Consider the following 22567-nt stretch of genomic DNA (forward strand, 5'->3'; position numbering starts at 1 on the left):
TAAAGTGGATGGGTTTTCAGTCTTTACCCATCCATTTACAAAACAGTTCTTACGAGGTGTCTGGAGCCTCTATTCTGAACTCAGAGTCCCAATGCATCCATGGGATCTTAATTTAATACTTCATTCTCTTACCAGATTTATGTTTGAAACCTGGGCTACATGTTCACTATTACACCTTCCAATGAAAGGAGCCATCCTTGTTGCCATCACATCCACAAGACACGTAGGAGAACTTGGGGCCCTCATGGCATACCCCCCCATACATGATCTTTTTCAAGAACAAGATCACTCTAAGACCACATCCTAAATTTCTACCTAAAATACCCTCTTTGTTCCACCTCAACCAACCCATCCATCTTCCCACATTCTTCCCTAAAACCCGTAAGAACAGGCAAGAAGTGGCACTCCATATTCTAGATGTCAGAAGGGCACTAGTCATTTATCTCAAATGGACTAAACCGTTCAGGAAGGCACCAAAACTATTTATCTTGAATACAGAGAGATCTAAAGGAGAAGCTATATCTAAGCAAAGACTTTGAAAATGGATTTCAGAGTGCATTCATCTCTGCTACCGCCAGCATGAACTGTAACCCCCCACAACAGGTCGCTCTCCACATCGGTATCCTTCCTTAATAATGTGCCTGTGGCAGGGTGGACTAGGTCCGGAGGCCACCTGCTGGAGGCCACGTGGCCCTGCATCACTATGCCCCAGAATAGAGCAGAGAGAAGTCCTCCAGACAGCCTAGAGTGGCTGCAGAGGAGCAGCCAATCAGAGGGGCTGATGGAGCAGCCAGTCTGGGGCCAGAAGGGCCCTATATAAGACAAGCAGCAGAGCAGAGAAGTTCAGTTGCTGTATGGAGCTCAAGGAGTGAAGACTGGGTGACTGTCTGGCTGGAAGAGCAGCAGTACCGCGGACAGCTCACTGTGGAGAGCTCACCACAGACAGGACTGAAGCCCCGGGAAGGCTGCTGAAGACTGGGTGCCTGGCTGGCGGGAAGAGCAGCAGGACCAGTGGAAGGTCAGTGCGGGCAGGCTGAAGCCCAGGGGGACTGAGCACAGAACCTGGCCAGGCCAGCGACGGTACCAAGATGGACCCCACTGGCCTGGTTGAAGACTGATCCCAGGGAGGCCTGCTGAAACACCACCAGGTGTGGGTACTGAGATGGCCCCATCTGGGTGGTTCAAGAAGGCAGTGCCAAGATAAGAACTTGGATTGTATATCCCGGAAGGGGGGAAAGTGTATGCAGCTCGGTCAGAAGGATGAGTTGCTGAAGACTTGCCAAGAGAACCATCAGCCGGGGTGGAGAGGAGTGCTCACGAGAGGTGCGTGCCACCCTGGTATAAGAACTAAAACCAAAAGCAGGCTCACACCCAACCAACCAAAGGGGGCTGCCTGTGAGAGGCAGGTGCTGCCCCCAAAAAGACTGTAATTGCAGATATATCAACCAGAGAAAAGTGGGCGCTCGCGAGAGGTGGGTGCTAACCCTGTTACAATGCCTATTACAGACACATGCAAAGCAGCCACTTGGGCATCAGATCACACATTCATTCAGCGCTATGCAATCAAGCAAGACTCGACATCAGACACTTTATTAGTACTCATGGCCCTATCATCGATCACAGATCCAACTCCATAGCCCCTTCCTTCCACTGAGGGATACTTCTCTACAGTCACCTGAAGTGGAGCACCCACAGGAACATCATTCAAAGAAGAAGAGAAGGTTACTCACCGTTTGCAGTAACTGAGGTTCTTCAAGATGTGTGTCCTGGTGGGTGCTCCACTGCCCACTGTCTTCCCCTCTATTTCAGAGTTCTCTCAAGATCCTCTGCAGTAAAGAAGGAACTGAGCGGGTTTGGCCACACAGCACTAGTTAATCACCGCTACAGGTGCGAGACTGGGAGAGCTCATGGGCAGCCCAACTGGGTATTGCTATTGAAATTCTCCGACTAGAGGTGTAGGGGTGCACAATCACCTGAAGTGGAGCACCCACAGGGACACATCTTGAAGAACCTCAGTTACTACACAAGGTGAGTAACCTTCTCTTTCTTAGTGATTTCAAATATACTTTAAATGCTGTTATATATAACATTATTCCTAATGCATTTATAAAAGTAAAATGTATTTTAAGACTATTAAAACCCTTTAGCATTATTGATCATGTTGCAGTTTTGCAAATTATTACTCTCAACTTGTATAAGTAATTTTTTATGGGTTGCTAAAATATCGTTAGTTTTCTTTTCTCCATTATCAGAATATCATGGAAAGCGGTGAGTAGATTTTGTGGCTGAGCTGATATATTTTCATGACAAATTCATAAGGCTGTCTGAATTCATACCTTATTGATGCATAATAAGCCTTCTTTACATTAAATAATTTTTAAATGTTTAGTGTAAGTGCTGTAAATTGAAGGTCAGTGGAAACTGGTGCAAATTGCTGGCTTTGAAGCATATAGTTGGGTCTTTGATCAGGCCTGATGTTTGAAGTCTGAGTGATTAATCCCTCCCTCTCAGCAAAGGCATGGAGCTAAGCAGCAAAATTTAGACCCAGATTTTTAAAGGTATGCAGGTGTTGCGCTCAGAATTGCAACACCTATCTGATTTAGGAGCCTATATATCATTTTCAAAAGAGATTTAGGCACTTAGGAGCTGAAAGGATTTAGGCTCCTAAATGCTTAAATAACTTGTGAAAATTAAACTTAGGCTCCTCAATCACCTAGGTGTTGCAATGCTGAGTGCAGGAATGGGCTTTAGTGTTTAAGTCAGTTGCCAGGTGAACAGGAGCGGCAAACAAGTTTCAGATGGAGTGAGAGGATTTTTTTCTAGGTATAGTTCTACTCTCAATACTGTGATGGCCAGTTATGGAACAGTGGTTGTGACTTGCAATAGATTTGTCATGTTCTTTCCTGCTGGAAACCAGAAGGAATTTCCTCTGTATTAAATGTGAGCTGGTGGCTTTGCTGGAAGAAAAGATTATGGTCTGGAAGGACAAGTACATTCACTATGGCACATCAGAGAGGCTGAAGAGTTGTTAGACAATCTGATTTAGGAAACATCACCCCCACAGATTTAAGAAAGGAAGGAACTGGCCACCAAGGCACCTGAGAGAGTGGGAACTAGAGAGGAGTCTTGGCAGTTTTTAACCACCAGAGGCAAGAGGACTAGGTGGCATTCTACATTGATGGAAATAAAAGAGGATGGGAAGACTGTGACCACCAAACTGGAGAGAACCGGGAGGAATTCCATACAGGTAGAAGTATCCAATCATGATCATGTTCTTAGCATGGAAACTGCAGAAAATATATCTGAAGTTCCAGCTTGTCGAATTAAATTAAAAATGAATGCGTCCACAAAACCAACCCCGTTCTGTCGACCTGAAGGGCTCTTAAAATCGACTCCTCTCTGGCGAGAGGAATAGTGCTAAAATCAACTTTGCTGGGTCGAATTTGGGGTAGTGTGGACGCAAATCGACAATATTGGCCTCTGGGAGCTATCCCAGAGTTCTCCATTGTGACCGCTCTGGACAGCGCTTTGAACTCCGATGCACTAGCCAGGTACACAGGAAAAGCCCCGGGAACTTTTGAATTTCATTTCCTGTTTGGTCAGCATGGTGAACTCAGCAGCACAGGTGACCATGCAGTCCCCCCAGAATCATAGAGCATAGAATGTTTCTACGCTCCCCCTATCATCTCCGTCCCTGAGGTTATCGCAGATCAGAAGGTGAAAAAAATGCACTTGTGATGACATGATTTCCGAGCTCATGCAGTCCTCCTGCATTGATAGGGCACAGCTTAATGCATGGAGGCATTCAGTGACAGAGGCTAGGAAAGAATTGAGTGCGAAGAGTGGAGGCAGGATGTGATGCTAAGGATAATGGGGGAGCAAACGGACATGATCAAGCATCTGTTGGAGCTGTAGGAAAGCCAACAAGAGCACAGACCCCTGCCTGCATCCACTGTATAACCGCCTACCCTCCTCCCCATGTTCCACAGCCTCGTCACCCAGACGCCCAAGAATGCAGGGTGGGAGGCTCTGGGCACCCAGTCACTCCATTGCAGAGGATGGCCCAAGCAACAGAAGGCTGTCATTCAAACAGTTTGATTTTTAGTGTGGCTACAATAAGCAATGTGGCCTTGTCCTTCCCTCCTCCCCCACCCCACCGGTGCTACCTTGTCCGTTATCTCATTTAAAAAAAATTAATAAAGAAAGAATGCATGGTTTCAAAACAATAGTTACTTTATTTCGAAGTTGGGAGGGTGGTTGGCTTACAGGGAATTAAAATCAACAAAGGGGGCGGGTTTGCAGAAAGGAGAAACACACACAACTGTCACACCGAAGCCTGGCCAGTCATGAAACAGGTTTTCAAAGCCTCTCTGATGTGCAGCGCACCTTGCTATGCTCTTCTAATTGCCCTGGTGTCTGGCACGAAATGATTGTCTGCCGTTGCTTTCACGGAGGGAGGGGTGACTAACGAGATATACCCAAAACCACCTTTGACAATGTGTTTGCCCCATCAGGCATTGGGAGCTTAACCCAGAATTCCAATGGGTGGCAGAGACTGTGGGAACTGTGGGATAGCTACCCACAGTGCACTGCTCCGTACGTTGATGCTAGCCACGGTAGTGAGGATGCACTCCACCGAATTAATGCGCTTAGTGTGGACATACGCAATCGACTGTACAAAATCGATTTCTAAAAATAGACTTCTGTAAAATCGACCTAATTTCGTAGTGTAGACATACCCTTAGATGACAGAGGTTTGATGTTTTGGTTCAACTGATGCTGCCTTTGGTTGCTCAGTGAAAGGTTCCTCATTAATCCCACTTTTCTGTTAAAAGCAGCTAAAAAGTGTTAAGTTATACCAATATAGACCATCTTTCATTAGTCAAAGGAAAATAAAATGTTGACATGTCCATCGTATTCCTTTGATTTGATTGGTTCTGGTCTACGCCACTGGATCTGATTTAGTCTAACTAATAGTATTTCAGGTTCACTTTAACTAAATTTGTTCCTTGTTAATGTTTTTTCTTGCACACTGTATATAAGTGATCTCTAATGGCTCTGTCACCAAGGATTGCTGAAGGAGGGAAAGCCATAGGGAAGTGGATCCATCAGCTGTATGTCTGCTTTGTGTCAATGGTGTGGTGCTAAGTAGCTTGTGTGTGGCCCAAGATTTGGTCCATTATCATGAGGCAGCTGAGTTAAGGTTGTGTGGGCAACCTTAACTTTGGCATTTGTTGACTTGAGTACTTTATTATGCAACTTTCTTTTAATGTATTTTTTTGATTATCTATATTACAGATGTAGATTTTATTGTTTTCTGGATATCTGTAGTATGAATATATGACTTCCTGAAATCAATAAACTATCTGGGCATACAAGGTACAGTATATTTTGCAGCAAAATGGAAGTATGCATTTGGAAGATGTACCTGGTTTATCCAGCATCAACTAAGTGGTTCATAAAATACTGACCTTAGCTTGTAAGTAAGAGTAGGTCTACACTACCCGGTAGTTTGGCGGCAAGCAAATGGAACTTCTGGGTTCGACTTATCACGTCTTGTCTGGATGAGATAAGTCAAACCCGGAAGTGCTCGCCGTCGACTGTGGTACTCCAGCTCAGCGAGAGGAGTACCGCGAAGTTGACGGGGAAGCCTGCCTGCCGTGTCTGGATCGAACTAAGGTACTTCGAACTTCAGCTACGTTATTCACATAGCTGAAGTTGCGTACCTTAGTTCGAATTGGGGGGTTAGTGTAGACCTGCCCTAAGATTTTAAAATGTTTTAGTTTTACTTATTCAACAATGATTTTTTTCTTTTAATTTTCTACTTTTGCAAGCATGCATCTCTTGTAAGATAATTCTAAGGTTTTGTTTTATTTTAACAGTTCAAGAAGAAAAATAACGTATCAGTCAGAACTGCAGATTATATGCAAAAACACCCGTAAAATTGAAGAGCAAATAAGAAAAGTGAATAAAGAGCTATATAATATTGAAATAGCTTATGGTGAAGGAAAAATAAAACTGGAGGAATTAGAAGAAAAAATAATTAGAGAAAAAATCCGGTACAAGGTTGTATATGATATTATTTTATTTAAATTATTTTTAAGATGTGGAAAAATTGGATAGAACAGAATGCTATTTGTAACATAGTCCTGATTTAATTAATTTCTTTAGATGTGGCCTTATTATAGGCAGAGTTGGCAGCAATTCCTATAGTAAAGTTTGACTAACACTTTTCATTCAAGACCATTTTTCAGTTGCTTATAACTTTTCAGACTTTAACTTTATGGGCTGAAATGTTCCATGCCAGGCAGCTGCCTCTGTCTGGAGTTTTTTGCAAAGTTTCAGCAAGGGTGGTACATCTGTTACTGGGAATGAGGTTAGGGAAAAATTCCATTGTTTTGCCAATGTTAAAATCATACAACGACTTCACTGAGAAATTCTAGAACCTCCATCCTTTGGATTAGGGATTTGACATTTGCAAGCAGGTTGCTCTGGCCTTTTTGCTGTTCCTGTGAAAATCCACCCACATTTGGCTGAATTACAAGCCACTGAAAATGCCATTTGAACATTTTTTCGAGGCTGACAGTAAAAGTCTCCAAGCATGCTCCACCCCCAAAGAGCTCAGTGCGAATAACAAGGGGCACATTCCACTCCTGCAGAACTCACTGTGCACTCTTTTATGGGGCAACACGGAGAAAAATTAGCATGTGCTCAGCACCCACCAGGAACCAAGCTGCCTCCTCCCCTCCCTCGCCCCCTGCCCCTCTCCCCCACTGGCGGCTCCGCTGATCACTCCTCCCCTTCTCTCCCAGCGCCTCCCGAGTCCCACCCGCCACGCATAGCTGTTTCACAGTATGCAGGTCAGCTTTGGGAGGGAGGGAGAGGAGTGGGACGTGGTGCGCTCGGGAGAGGGGGTGGGAAGAGGTGGGGCAGAGGGGAGGGGGGTCGAGCAGAGTGGATGCTGCTGTGGCACCAGGCACAGAAGTGAGAGCAGTGAGACTCTTATGTTTTCAGTGCTCTGCTGGCACCTAGACAATATAAAGGACATTGATATAGCCTGACTGAAATGTAGACAGATGAATAGCAAAATGGGAGGGAGGGACAAATACAGACTGTCACAGGATTACAAAGCTAGGTGTGGGGATAGGAAAAGAGGGGGAACAGGACAGGATGCTGGGAGGGGAAGGGACAGGAACAGAATGGGGAAAGGTTTAATAGGGAAAAGAACATGGTGGACAGAGACAGATGGATACAAGGGCAGAAAATGTCAGGCTGGAGGAGACAGGAGCAGAAGGGTCTAACCACTAGAAAACACTTCTGTCCAGAGCTCAGAGCAGAATTCAGGATTCCTGAGTTTCAACCTTTATGCTGTCAGCATATATTATTGAAACATGATGGCAAGGTCGTGTCTCATCCCCCTTTTAGTGATTGGTCCACAGAGAGGATATCATAGGCCCATACCTGTGTCTACACCCTTCCTCGAGGTGATCTTCCCAAACAGGGTTTCAAGTACTATCTTTCTGCCAGTGACTCCCAAATCTGTCTCCACTTCTGAATTGTCTTCCTCTATTCAACCGTGTATTTCAATGTTATTGTGTAACCATCTCCTCCAGGATATTTTACAGTTCATTAAAATTTAACATAGTTACAGCTGAATTTCTCAGTTTTCATCTCACCTTTTTCTACTTCCCTCCCTTTTTCTGTCACTATTGACAAACATTGCTATCCTTGTCACACAGGCACACAACGAGGTGTCATTTTGACTCACTCTTGCCATACATATGCAAACTGTTCCAAATCTTGCTGCTGCTGCTTCCATAATATTTCTAAGATCCTCTTTTCTCTATGATGTAGCTAAAACTCTTACTCTTGTTGTTGTTGTTGTTTTTATATGTATATATGTGTACATACTAGATATTAAATTTATTGCCAAACAGTTCTCAGAAACAGATAATGTCCTTTCTCAACTGCAGTGACTGAACTAACCATTAAGGATAAGTTGGTCATGCATTATTATAGCTACCCACGTGTGACTAGTGTAAGATGCAACAAGTACTTGTCCCGTCTAATCTTTGTTTCAGTTTATCATGTACGGAGGAGTAATTATATTTCCTGAATTAGGATAATATCCACTTTCTTAAGAAATGAGAGAAGATTCTTACATTTTATGGAATGAATAATGTCCTTAACAGTGCATGTACAGAATATTAAAGAATGCAGAAGCGCGAGTTGTGAGGATGTACTTTGCTTAATGTTTTGTTCTGAAAAAATTTGTGACTAAATAGTCTTTTCTGCATTTAATGTTACTTACTGGGAGATCCTCTGCCAATAAATTATTGGCATTCAGGCTATTGTCAGCTGAGTAATTAAATGAAATTTCCAAATTTAACAATATACTTAAACAAATTAAAACCATATACAATATACTGCTGAGGAAAAAGTAAATAGACTGATTTGTTCTCTATTTACTTGTGGCAATTTAACTAAGGTGCAGTTATTTAAAATTATCACAAAGCAAATATCCTCAACTATACAATAATACTCTTATTCCCAGCTGATTTAAAACGATAAAACAACAGATAGCACTCTCCCACCCTCCAATACTCTTATATTTCTAGGAAAGCTGTTAAAGCTCTATAAAACTTGCTTATTGTATTTAACATTAAATGTAATCTTTGCAAAATCTGAATTATGTCATTTGAACCTTGTGAATTGGTTGTCGTTAGTAAGGGAAGCTGTACCCTTGACAAAGAGTTGGAACTCATAATTGGCAAGGGGGAGGTAGGACCTGCTGCCATTGCCTAGACCCAGGCTGTCCCTTTGCAACCCCAGTACCTGGTTTAGGCCCCGCACAAGGCCCTGCAGCCTGGGGGGGTTGTCAGGCTGGAGCTCCCCAGCCCCTCTTGCCTTTCCCCCAGCGCTGCCCTACCTCAGGTCCCTGCTCAGCTCCCAGGCAACTAGGTCCTTCCCTCTCAAAAGCTAGAGAGGGAGTCTCCTAAGCTCTGGGCTCACTGGCCTTTTATACGGCCTGCTGCAACCTGATGTGGCTGCCTTCCCCATCAGCCTAGCTGCTTCCCATAGACCCAGCCCTCTCCCAGGGCTGGCTTTAACCCTTTCCAGGCCAGAACGGGTGATCACCCTGCTACAGGTGACCATATTTCCCAAAGAGAAAACGGGACACCCCCAGCCGCTTGCCCAAGCTGCATCCTCCCCCCCCCGTTGTTGCTGGTCGCTGGAATCCTGTGGGGGCCCCACATGCTGGAACGCTGCTCCCCCCAAGTCCTGCCTCCCCCCTTCAAGGGCCTGGCATCTTGCTCATCCCCCTCCACACCGCATCCCACTTTTTTGACAAAAGTGGATATTTGTTGTGTTTGCTGTTGCCAACTGATCAAGTCAGCAAGAGCAAATGGGATAAATGCCTCCTTTTGGAGAAAAAGTTGAGACAGGGCTTAAAGAAGGGACTGTTGTGGGACATATGGTACCTAATTCAGGCCAGTTCTCTGGACCATCCATTTTCTGTGATTCACTTCATGTGCAACCTCCTACAGTCTTTGGCACTGATAATTAACTGAGAGAAATCTTCTCTAAGATCTATATCATAGAATCATAGGACCGGAAGGGACCTCGAGAGGTCATCTAATCCAGTCCCCTGCACTCATGGCAGGACTAAGTATTATCTAGATCATCCCTGACAAGTGTTTGTCTACCCTGCTCTGAAAAATCTCCAATGATGTCCACAGCCTCCCTAGGCAATTTATTCCAGTGCTTAACCAGCCTGACAGGAAGTTTTTCCTAATGTCCAACTTAAATCTCCCTTGCTGCAATTTAAGCCCATTGCTTCAGAGGTTAAGAAGAACAATTTTCTCCCTCCTCTCTGTAACAACCTTTTATGTACTTGAAAACTGTTATCATGTCCCCTCTCACTCTTCTTTTCCAAACTAAACAAACCCAATTTTTTCAATCTTCCCTCATAGGTCATGTTTTCTAGACTTTTAATCATTTTTGTTGCTCTTCTCTGGACATTCTCCAATTTGTCCACATCTTTCCTGAAATGTGGCACCCAGAACTGGACACAATACTCCAGTTGAGGCCTAATCAGCACAGAGTAGCACAGAAGAATTAATTCTTGTGTCTTGCTTACAACACTCCTGCTAATACATCCCAGAATGATGTTTGCTTTTTTTGCAACAGTGTTAGCTTGTGGTCCACTATGACCCCTCCAGACCTCTTTCCACAGTACTCCTTCCTAGGCAGTCATTTACCATTTTGTATGTGTGCAACTGATTGTTCCTTCCTAAGTGGAGTACTTTGCATTTGTCCTTATTGCATTTCATCCTATTTCCTTCAGACCATTTCTCCAGTTTGTCCAGATCATTTTGAATTATAATTCTATCCTTCAAAGCACTTGCAACCCCTCCCAGCTTGGTATCATCCACAAACTTTATTAGTGTACTCTCTATGCCATTATCTAAATCATTGATGAAGATATTGAACGGAACCGGACCAAAAACTAATCCCTGAGGGACCCCACTTGTTATGCCCTTCTCGCATAAATGTGAACCACTGATAACTACTCTCTTGGAACGGTTATGTAGGATCACTTTTATCTGAGCAGTTCTAGACTGCTTTCAAGCCAAGGTGTTTCTCCCAGAGGAGATATTCCAAAAGATGTGAGATTTCTTGATAACCCACAGTAAAAAAAAAAAAAAAAAAAAAAAAAAATAGTAAAAACCATGCAGTTTTTCTTAAACTGATGTCCATATAGACCTTTATCACATCTTTCGCTTTGACTGTGAATAGGGTGACCAGACAGCAAGTGTGAAAAATAGGGACAGGGGGTGCGGGGTAATAGGAGCCTATACAAGAAAAAGACCCAAAAATCGGGATTGTGCTTATAAAATCGGGACATCTGGTTACCCTAACTGTGAATGAGACCCTTATAACAATGGGTAGTGTCTGATGGCACACCTAATTCCCCTCATCCCAGGCCCCAACCCAGAGCCTGCACCCCCAGGCCAGAACCCTGACCCCCTCCTGGACTGAGCCGTCTCCCCAAAACCCAGAGCCACCTCCTGCATCCCAAACCCCTCATCCCTGGCCCCACCCGGCAGCCCTCCCCCCGCACCCCAACAATCTGCCCCAGTCCTGAGCCCCTACTACACCCCAAAACCTTCATCCCCAGCTCCATTGGTTCGAGGGCATCAACAATTTTCTTCAATTGGGTCGCCAGAAAAAAAGTTTGTAAACCACTGCCCTAGGGGTATGTTTACACTACAATTAAAAACTGCCAGCTGACTTGGGCAAAGGGGCTGTTTAATTGTGGTATAGACATTCAGGCTCGGGTTGGAGCCTGAGCCCTGGGACCTTCCCTTTCACGGGGTCCCAGAGCATTTTAATTGCAGTGTAGACTAATGCAGTTCAATGTGTGGTGGTGGTGCTGGTGCTGCAGTGGTAGCCAGAATGTTTATTTTCAGTTATTGTTTTGGCATGCTGCCAAAATTTTCCCAACGAACGCATGCAAGAAAAGGGAAATGGCAATTTTAAACAATTTATAACTCAGTTAAAACCTGGATTGAATTTCCTGGGACAAAGAAAAGGAACTTCTCTAGCATGATGGCTTTCTCCTTGCAGAACTTCTGAAGCATACTGCAAACAGTAGAGGTGCTAGAGCTTCTGGGGGGAAAAAAGTAATAAGAATCTTTTTATATAAGTAAATATATTGTTGTCACATAGCAATCTTAACTGGCTTTTGAAATGATTTTATTTTTAGTGTTGGAATTGTCTCCTGAGGACAAATTATTTTAGGACTGTCTACCAAAAGACTAGTGCTGTATATAACAATAATATTTTCTTCTTCGAGTAGAGGCAGGTGTATTCCTAGGGCCAGCTCTAGGCACCAGCCGAGCAAGCTCATGCTTGGGGCGGCAGATTCTAAGGGGCAGCATTCCATCCAATCCTAGGGTGGCACGGCCGCCCTTTTTTTTGGTTCGCCACTTTTTTTTGGTTTGCCACTCTGGCCACCCTGCGCCCTGGCTTTTTTGTTTTTTGTTTTGTTTCGCCGATGACTGTCAGTGCGCCACTGTAGGGGGCGGTGGCACGGAAGAGGGGAGCGCCCTGCTGGGAGCAGGCTGCACGCTCCGTCTGCCCCAGCCGGTGCCAGTTTCTGCAGCAAGCCCGGCAGCCTGCGTCCTTCCCTCTCCGCCGACCGACGACTTTCAGTTCACCTGCAGGCGGGAGAGGCACAGAGCCCTCCCGGCAGGCGGCATGGCAGGAGGGGCCGAGTGGAGAGCACCCCGGCTGAAGGAAACCCTGGCCGCCCCCCTTTCTCTCTCTCCCCCCCCACTAGCTGGGGCGCACACTCCGCTGCCCAGGGCATGTCTGCAGCGCAGGGAGTCCTGCTAGCCAGAGTGCAGCTGCCACCTGCCCAGAGGCTCGCCAGCACAGCTGGGGGAGGCAGCCACGAGCCACCAAATAAGTGGCACTGAAAGTTTGCACCCTGTTTTTTTTTGTTGTTGCTTCGCCACTCTGGCTGCCCCTTTTTTGCTTAGGGTGGCAAAAAAGCCAGAGCCGGCCCTGTGTATTCCACTTAGGTGTGAATGCCTCTAGCACACCGGAGCTGGAGCCTTTTGACTAATGGTACCTGTAGAGGGGCATGCTCGTGCCTCGGGGCTGTGGCCCTTCCCCTCGCTATATGAGGCAGTGCCACCCTGATCCCCCTCAGTTCCTTCTTACCACCCTGGTGTCAGAGCTCTGTGTGATTGTAGTCTTACAACCTCGCATTTCGTCTTAGCCTAGTTTATTATTTAGTGTTAATAAACTATATAATATAGTTGATAGTTAGTGTTCCCCAGTGATGCCCCCACCAGGGTTTAAACACTGTGTTTTGTGTGATGGGATGATCCCCAACAGCGATCTCCCACACATGGTGCTTGCTTTGTCTCAGGGAGGCCCACCTTAAAGAGCGCTTTTGATTTGTAAGTCATTTAAAAAGTGGATTCAGGTGGCACGGCACCTTCATCTCAAACAGCACTTGCTTGAACAGGTCAGGCTATCTGATCCAGTGGTGAGGCCCTCTTTAGGCTGAGGATTGCCCTCGGGCACTGTTGCCTCTCTTTCCCGGGTAGGTGCCTTGCCGAAGAGACTGAGGAGCCATTCTCCTTCATAGGCACTGAGGAAGAGGTCTTGTAAGACCAGTCAGGACCGCTCCAGGTCACGGGTGACTCCTTTGCCTCCCCTAGGAAAAGCGTGGAATGGTGTGTGGGATGGTGTGGCTACCTCTGATTCCTCCCTGGTACTGAGTGGGAATGGCAAAAACCTTGTATCATTGACTCTGGTTCTAGTCTTTGGGCATCTGTTGTGTCCAGTACTGACAAGGAAGATGCCAGTGTCATTGGCATACCAGGCAACCACAGGCCTCCTCTGCCTTTTGGTCCCAGCCTCGCTGTAGGTCCAGGACTTTCCCAGGGCTGCACCACATATGACCCCTGTTATGGAGCAAGCCTCTGAACTGCTCTGTCTGTTGACACTGCATTCAGATGCTCCCCTTCCCGGGGTGGAGATGGAGCTGGTATCAAAATCAGTGTGGGGGACTTTGGCACCAGGGTCGTCTTTGGCTGTGACGAGTTTGCTCTACTCACTTCTGGACGGTGCTCCTCCTGGAGGTTCTGGGGATTAGCTCAGTCAGGCCGATGCCCATTCTAGCAGTTACATTCATCAGTTTGTTTTCTGAAGACACTCTCTTCCTCCTCCCTTTTCCCAGGCAGTGACTGCAGACTTCTCCCTGCGCCCCCTCTGCTTCCAATTTCCTGTCCTTTGTAGAAGCCCCATCTGTCCTTCGCAGGTGAGCTTCTCTCCAATTAGCTGCCTCCATCTTAAAGCTCCTGTGTTTGCAGCCTAATTGGCTGAGTGGGCCCATCTGGCCTAATTCAACTCTTGCACCACATCACATCCCATCACGTCAGCACAGCCACATTCGATGCTGAAAGTGCTCCCATGGCGGCTCTTACCACCTTTGATGTCAGTGAATTTGGGCACTCCAGTACCACAGTTTCCACCGGGACTGATGCTGCCCATGGTATGGGGTGCAACAGCAGTGCCCGCAGCATTCCTTTATGCAACTTTTCTCCCCTGAAACAACGGGACTACCCTATAAAGCGAGTTAGATCCCCCCAAGAGGAAGCAGTTGGGCTTGAGCTTCAGACAGTGCTCACACCCTCCCTCGGCCCAGGCCAAGCACCCATTTTAACTCCTTTGTCCAGAGCATTGGTTCAGTCGTTATTCCAACCCCTCCAGGCCCCCATCCCTTTGGGGACAAGCAGGCCCACTTTTACAATGCTTGGAACTGGATTACTTCCGACAGCTGTGCCCTAGACACTGTCAGATTGGGCTACGCAGTCCAGTTAGTCTCCATGCCCCCTTTCCACCCCCCTTCTCCATCCGTCTTCTGGGACCCCCCTCACAAGACACTGCTCATTGATCAGGTCAACTCTCTGTTGAAGTTGGAAGCAGTAGAGGAGGTTACACCAGAATACCAGGACCACGGCTTTTACTCCCAGTACTACCTGATACCAAAATCCAAGGGCAGGATGAGACCTATTCTTGACCTTTGCCGACCTCAACAAATTCATCAAGTACATGATATTTCACATGGTCACTCTATCAGCTATCTTCCCCTTGCTGTCTCAGAACGACAGGTTTTCTATCCTGGACCTTCAGGACTTTCATATGGCCATTCTACAGAGCCACAGGAAGTTTATGCATTTTGTGATAGGAGAACGCCACTTTCAGTATATGGTTCTCCCATTCGGCCTCTCTTCTGCCCCCGAGTCTTCACCAAATTCATGGTGGTGGTCATGGCATATCTCAGGAGGAAGGGAATCCACATCATCCTGTACCTTGACGACTCCAGAGTGGAGGTTCTCGCCCACATTGACACCATGTTGCATTTCCTCAACCATCTGGGACTCACTTTAAACACAGTAAAGTCTTATTCACTGGGGCCCTGTTAGACTGCACGAGGTAGAGAGTGTTTTGCTGACCAACCACTTCCAGGCTATTCAACAGCTCTGCCTCAGTCTTCAATTTCAGCTGTACATGACAATTTGCATGTGTCTGAATGTGTTGGGCCATGTGTCCTCTTGCATGCAAGTGGTCCAGTTCACCATCTTGCACCCCCTTCAGATGTGGCTTAGGACGATTTACTACCCTGCCCTGCATGATAGTTGGACAGGTTGGTTTGCCTCCCTCCACCAGTTCTATATTTCCTACACTGGTGGGAATCCCCATGCAATGCATGCCTTCTCCGACCAAGTCAGTCGTACCAACGCTTCCCTTCTGGGTTGGAGGACACATCTGGATTTGTTGCGGGTACAGAGTCTGTGGTTGAAACAGGAAGCCTCACTCCATATCAGTGTATTGGAACTTTGGGCCATCCATAATGCATGTTGTGCCTTCTCAGACTGCATCCGTATCAGATACGCAGTGGTTCACATTCTCACTGATAGTACCACTGTGATATACTATGTGAACAAGCAAGGAAGGGCATGTTCCAGGTTACTCTGCCTGGAGGCAATCAACCCCTGGCAATTTTGCATCGAAGAAGACATCACTCTAGTAGCAATCTATTTGCTGGGGATGGAAAATTGTCTTGTGGACCATCTCAGCAGGGTTTTTTGTTGGACCCATGAATGGTCCCTGAAGGAGAGTGTTCTCTGGATCGTCTTTCCAATGTGAGCCATCTCTACAATCAACCTGTTTGTGATGAGGGAAAACAGGGAATGTCGACTATTCTGCCCTCAAGGGAGCCTCAGCCCAGGCTCCCTCCATGATGTCTTCCACTGCTGCTGGCAGACAGCTCCTCTGTATGCCGTCCCCCCTGCCATTCCGATCATTCAACAGGTCATCTTCAAGCTCAATGAGGATTGGGCCAAGGTCATCCTTGTTGCTCCAGTGTGGCCGAGACAGTGCTCAACAGTAGGAAGTTCTCCATTAGGATGGCGTACTTAGCGAAGTGGAAGAGATTCTCAGTTTGGTCCTTGACCCATGTGACCCAATCAACAGTGGCTTCCATCCAGGACATCTTGGAGTACCTGTTACATCTTCAGAAATTGGGCCTTGCACTCAGTTCACTGAGAGTGCATTTGGCAGTGATAGCAGCATTCCATCCTCTGGTTCAAAGGAAATCGTTTTTTTCTAATGCCATGGTGACAAGATTTCTGAAGGGGACTCTCCACTTACATCCTCCGGTCCGAGAACTGGTTCCTTTGTGAGACCTAAACACAAGCAGCTCTAATTGGCCCTCCATTCGAGCCCTTTGTGTCCCGTCTGCTGCCCCTCCTTTCTCAGAAAATCATGTTCTTGATAGCCATCACTGTGGCCAGAACGATATGTGAGTTGCAGGCCCTCATAGATGAGCTGCCCTACCCTCAGTTCTTCAAGGATAAGGTAACACTGCGACCATACCGCAAGTTTTTATCCCAGGGCATCTCTCAGTTTCATCTGAATCAGGCAGTGTATTTACTTGTCTTTTTCCCTAAGGATCACTCTTCCACAGAAGAACAGCACCTTCTTATTGTGGATGTCAAGCAATGCCTAGCCTTTTATCTAGACAGGACTAAACTGTTTTGTGTTTTGCCTTGCCGGTTCATGTCCTATGTGGACTGCATGATTCATAGATTCATAGATTCATAGATTATAGGACTGGAAGGGACCTCGAGAGGTCATCGAGTCCAGTCCCCTGCCCGCATGGCAGGACCAAATACTGCCTAGACCATCCCTAATAGACATTTATCTAACCTACTCTTAAATATCTCCAGAGACGGAGATTCCACAACCTCCCTAGGCAATTTGTTCCAGTGTTTAACCACCCTGACAGTTAGGAACTTTTTCCTAATGTCCAATCTAGACCTCCCTTGCTGCAGTTTAAACCCATTGTTTCTGGTTCTATCCTTAGAGGCTAAGGTGAACAAGTTCTCTCCCTCCTCCTTATGACACCCTTTTAGATACCTGAAAACTGCTATCATGTCCCCTCTCAGTCTTCTCTTTTCCAAACTAAACAAACCCAATTCTTTCAGCCTTCCTTCATAGGTCATGTTCTCAAGACCTTTAATCATTCTTGTTGCTCTTCTTTGGACCCTTTCCAATTTCTCCACATCTTTTTTAAAATGCGGCGCCCAGAACTGGACACAATACTCCAGCTGAGGCCTAACCAGAGCAGAGTAGAGCGGAAGAATGACTTCTCGTGTCTTGCTCACAACACACCTGTTAATGCATCCCAGAATCATGTTTGCTTTTTTTGCAACAGCATCACACTGTTGACTCATATTTAGCTTGTGGTCCACTATAACCCCTAGATCCCTTTCTGCCGTACTCCTTCCTAGACAGTCTTTTCCCATTCTGTATGTGTGAAATTGATTTTTCCTTCCTAAGTGGAGCACTTTGCATTTGTCTTTGTTAAACTTCATCCTGTTTAACTCAGACCATTTCTCCAATTTGTCCAGATCATTTTGAATTATGACCCTGTCCTCCAAAGTAGATGCAATCCCTCCCAGTTTGGTATCATCCGCAAACTTAATAAGTGTACTTTCTATGCCAATATCTAAGTCGTTGATGAAGATATTGAACAGAGCCGGTCCCAAAACAGACCCCTGCGGTACCCCACTCGTTACGCCTTTCCAGCAGGATTGGGAACCATTAATAACAACTCTCTGAGTACGATGAAAGGGCAAGCGGTCTCTGCACAGACCATCTCTAGATGGATAACATCCTGAGTCAAGGCTGCATATGAGATACCTTTAGCTGCATCTCCTCAGTGCATATGGACTTACTTCATGTGAGCACAAGCAACGTCAATAGCATTCCTCAATGACATTTCCATACTGGACATCTGCAGGGCAGCCATGTGGTCGTCCATACATACGTTTACAGACCACTATGCTATTACCACATCTTCCAGAGTGGATGCAGGCCTTGGAAGGATCCTTATTTCAGTAGACTCCAAGCCCTGCCTCCACATTGGGGTACTGCTTGTGAGTCACTAAGTGGAATACTCATCTGCATCTACGCGAAGAAGAAGAAACAGTTACTGTAACTGTGGTTCTTTGAGATGTGATACAGACATATATTCCACAACACACCCTCCTTCCTCTCTGTATCGGAGTCTCCTCTCATCAGCTTTCGGTCTGCAGGAACTGAAGTGGGGTCGGGGTGGCACTGTCTCATGTAGCCAGGGGAGGGGCCACAGCCACAAGGCCTGAGTACCATCCCCCTACCAGTACTGCTAGGCAAAATTTTCTGGCTCCAGTGCACTGGGCGTGCACACACCTAAGGTGGAATACACGTCTGCATCACATCTCGAAGAACCACAGTTGCCATACGTAACAGGTTCATTCTGTCCCTGTGAAGTGTTATATACTTAAAGTAATTCCAGTTTGTTCAATGTCCTATATAATAAGTATGCTAGTGGTCTCAGTCTGTATCCTGGGGTCCAACTGTTTGTGTCACCAAACTATTATCGTGGTTGCCACAAATTGATAACACTGCTCTACAGCCAAAATGCTTCTGAAATAAATGTAGTCAAATTTTACTAATTCTGGGTCACTGAGAATGAAAATGATGCTTAAAATTGTTGATGTGCTTTCAAGATATGCTATTGGGTCAGTATATACGACCCTTGACTTGGGAGTGGCGGAGGATAAGTGTGTTATAAAGGGAAGGGATCTCAATTTAAACCAGAAATGACTCAAATACATCTTTGACTGGATCTATGAATAAATCTATGACTGGGTTTGGACAGTACTTGCTTTTTAGGCAAAACAATGAATGATGCAATCTGAAGCTGGTATTGTGTCATACATGATATGAATTGCATCATGTTATTCCTAGAAGTCATGGATGATGCAATCATAACAAAGCTTACCTCACTCTGCTGAACAAATTGCCCTATATCAGCTCTAGAAATCATACAGTGTCGTGCTCTCTTATTTGTCAATTTTTGATTTTGCAAAGGGACACATTTCTGTTTAGCCAAAGTGAGCAGAGATGCCTTGTACTTGTGTGAACAGTGCAGATAACTTCTGCTGTGTTTGTGGTGAAGTGACTTTTGCATCACAAAAGTGCAGTATAACCACTATGGTTAAGAAAGCCTATCACCTTTATTTTGGCTGCAAAATTGGAGATCAGGACATGTGGCGATTTGAAGGTTGGTGCTCTCTTGCTTGGTCTGCAGACTGGATACACAAAGTACTGCTGTTTTCTCTGCGAATGGGATAGTCGTGCAAGAGATTCCCACTACATCAAGAAAGATTGGCCACTCCGACAGTCATTGGAGCCTGGGAGGAAAAGTGTTCAGCATCCACCACTTGTTGAATCAAGGAACATTTTGTCACCACCCTTACACATCAAACTGGGTCTGATGAAGAACTTTGTCAAGGCCATTGACAAAACACAAGCAGCTTTCAAGTACCTCCGTGGAAAATTTCCAAGGTTAAGTGAAGCTAAGATAAAGGAAGGTGTCTTTGTTGGTCCTCAGATTCGTGAACTTCTTCGAGATGATGATGCATTTGTCCATGCACTGCGTGGCAAGGAAAAGATGGCATGGAAAGCCTTCCAGTTAGTGGCAATAAATTTTCTCGGAAACAACAAGGCAGACAACTACAGGTTGTTGGTGGAAAACCTCCTCAAGGCATACAAAAGCCTTGGTTGCAACATGTCACTAAAGATACATTTTTTGCACTTTCATCTAGATTTTTTTCCACCGAACTGCAGAGCAGTGAGCGACAAGCACAGCGAGCGATTTCACCAAGACATTGCAACAATGGAGAAATGCTATCAGGGCAAATGGAGCCCATCAATGCTTGCAGACTATTGCTGGCCAGTGACAAGAGATGCTCCATTTAATGAATACAAGAGACAAGCCAAGAAGCGCCGAGTAGACACTGAATAGGACTAAACTACGTATATAATAGTTTTTTGCCTTTTGTTTCATAATAAATTTTATTTATATAACCCTTTTGCTGATTTTTAAAGTGTTACATAAACAGGACAGGTGAAATATTATCATGTAAAGCAACCATAAACACATGAAAAGACCTAGGTTTACAATTTATGATTAAAACTCTACAATCTACACAATATACATAGACATCAAATGTAAAAACTTAAATATCTTAGAAACAGTAGCCAATCAGTTGTTTTAATTGTCATATTTGAATTCAGCACATCAAAATACATAATAAATAGCACATTTTATCTCTGAAGCTGACGACTTCTCAAAAAATGTAGACCAGTGTAATCTTAACAGAGATGCTGAATCAATCCAAGGATGGAATTACACATTCATTGTCCAAAACAGGGTTGATTGAGGTTGTGTGCCTTCCGTAAGTACAGTGTGAGCAATAGCAAGTAAAGAATTTGATAAGTAAGGAATTTCAGTCTCTAGTACACTTTTCCCAAGCACTAAATTAACTTAAAAATGTAAGTTACAGAAAGAAAACAAAAGCCTATATTCTGGTTCAACTACCTGAGATTTTAATTATATCAACTGTGACAAAGTTCCTCCTCTATCTTGGTGGGTCCTGCACTTATTGGCGGATTTTCTTGCCTCAGAGATTCACCATGTGGGTTGGGGAACAGCCCAGAGACCTTCCCCTCTGGAAGAACCCTCAGTCCAGGTCAATTGGGAGGTTTGGGGGGAACCCGGGCCCGCCATCTACTCCAGGTTCCAGCCCAGGGCCCTGTGGACTGCAGCTGTCTATAGTGCCTCCTGTAACAGCTGCATGACAGCTACAACTCCCTGGGTTACTTCCCCATGGCCTCCTCCAAACACCTTCTTTATTCTCACCACAGGACCTTTCTCCTGGTGTCTGATAACGCTTGTGCTCCTCAGTCCTCCAGCAGCACACCTTCTCATTCTCAGCTCCTTGTGCCTCTTGCTCCCAGCTCCTCGCACTCGCACCACAAACTGAAGTGAGCTCCTTATTAAAATCCAGGTGCCCTGATTAGCCTGCCTTAATTGATTCTAGCAGCTTGTTGATTACTCTAGTGCAGCCCCTGTTCTGGTCACTCAGGGAACAGAAAACTACTCATCCAGTGGCCAGTATATTTGCCCTCTACCAGACTCCTGTACCCCACTGGTCTGGGTCTGTCACACAAGTTAGGTTAACCTGCTTTATGTTACAAATCCTAAACTAAAGATATACAGTGCATAAATCCCAATCTTGGGATGTAGGCCCCGATTATACTGGAAGAGCAGAAGAGGAGCCTCAATGAGAGAGTGCTGGAACAAAGTTCAGATTTGCATATGATTTGCAAACAAGGTCATTTCTGTGTAAAACAATGGAGTGCAGGGAAGGCACTGATATATAAAATTACTCAGATGCCATTCATGATTCCTATGGGTGACATATAGGTATTTAGTATATTTAATGACTGCTAGTTATAAAAGGTAATTGAACTTACAACTTAGAAAATTCTGTTGCCTTTCTTGTACTTTCTGCTGCATTAGTTTACTTCCTGTGCCTGAATTCATATCATCTTAGTGCCAAAATGGTAATTTCCTTTCTCTTTATTCATTATTCATTTTATTATACAGTAGGTAGGACACAGTTTGAAAGCTGTTTGTCTTTATAATAATTTCAGTATTAAATCTTCATTGCAGCTGTTTTTTAATTTGCTTTTGTTATACATTATATTGTGGGTGTTAATTTTTAAAAAATTTTGTTTTAAGAATTTGGAAGAGAACATAAAAAAATTAATTCGAGATGAAAGAGGAACATGGCAACTGACTCAGGTAAACAAGACATTACCACATTGATTTCATGTACAAACTCCTTTTACATATATTTTTGTTTTAACATTGTAAATCTTTCTGTAATAAAACACTTTCTTTTTAACCAACCTGGATTGCAGACAAATAGTTCTTTCCCTAGCTCTTTGGAAAATTGGCAGGATCTGATTATGGATAAGCAGTTTGAATTAAAATAACCATATCTAATTTTGGAAACTACTGTGAATTTCTGACTCTTTTTTTAAAGGCATGGTTATCTTTGTTGTAAACATAAAAGGTATTGGTTTGCTTTGCAATAATGATTTTCTTCTTCACTTTGGTTTCTTCCTTTTTAGCTTGCTTGTCTAAACCAAAGAGCAACGGTTATAGTGATAAAGTTCCCCATCAGTAAAGAATTTGACTCCTGACATGAATTTCCAATACTTGAATTACCCATTCTCTAGATGTCTTCACTAGGACTAGGAAGAGCTTAAATACTTTAATTTCTTCATCTGCTTTAATGTAATACTTTGTTTACAGTGTGGTAGCCATGTTGAGAGAGATAAGGGAGGTGATGTAATATCTATTATTGGACCAACTTCTGTTGATGGAAGGTACAAGCTACCAAGAGCTGTTCTTGAGGTCTGGAGAAGGAAATCTGTGTGTCTGAGGGTAGGTCTACACTACCCGGTAGTTCAGCGGCAAGCAAATCGATCTTCTGGGTTCGACTTATCGCGTCTTGTCTGGACGAGATAAGTTGAAGCCGGAAGTGCTCGCCGTCGACTGCGGTACTCCAGCTTGGCG

At 44.9% G+C, this 22567-nt stretch overlaps 1 protein-coding gene across 1 annotated transcript in view; it reads left to right on the plus strand.

Annotated features, from left to right (window-relative positions):
• CCDC178 (coiled-coil domain containing 178) overlaps positions 1-22567 on the plus strand; it is a 347153-nt gene that overhangs the window by 93228 nt on the left and 231358 nt on the right. Inside the window, exons 11-12 of the mRNA XM_054018208.1 lie at positions 5883-6066; positions 21725-21787. Of these exons, the coding sequence (XP_053874183.1) occupies positions 5883-6066; positions 21725-21787 (247 nt within the window). The remainder of the gene's footprint in view (positions 1-5882; positions 6067-21724; positions 21788-22567) is intronic.

The sequence above is a fragment of the Malaclemys terrapin genome, chromosome 2 (assembly GCF_027887155.1).
Source record: "Malaclemys terrapin pileata isolate rMalTer1 chromosome 2, rMalTer1.hap1, whole genome shotgun sequence".
Lineage (NCBI taxonomy): Eukaryota > Metazoa > Chordata > Testudines > Emydidae > Malaclemys > Malaclemys terrapin.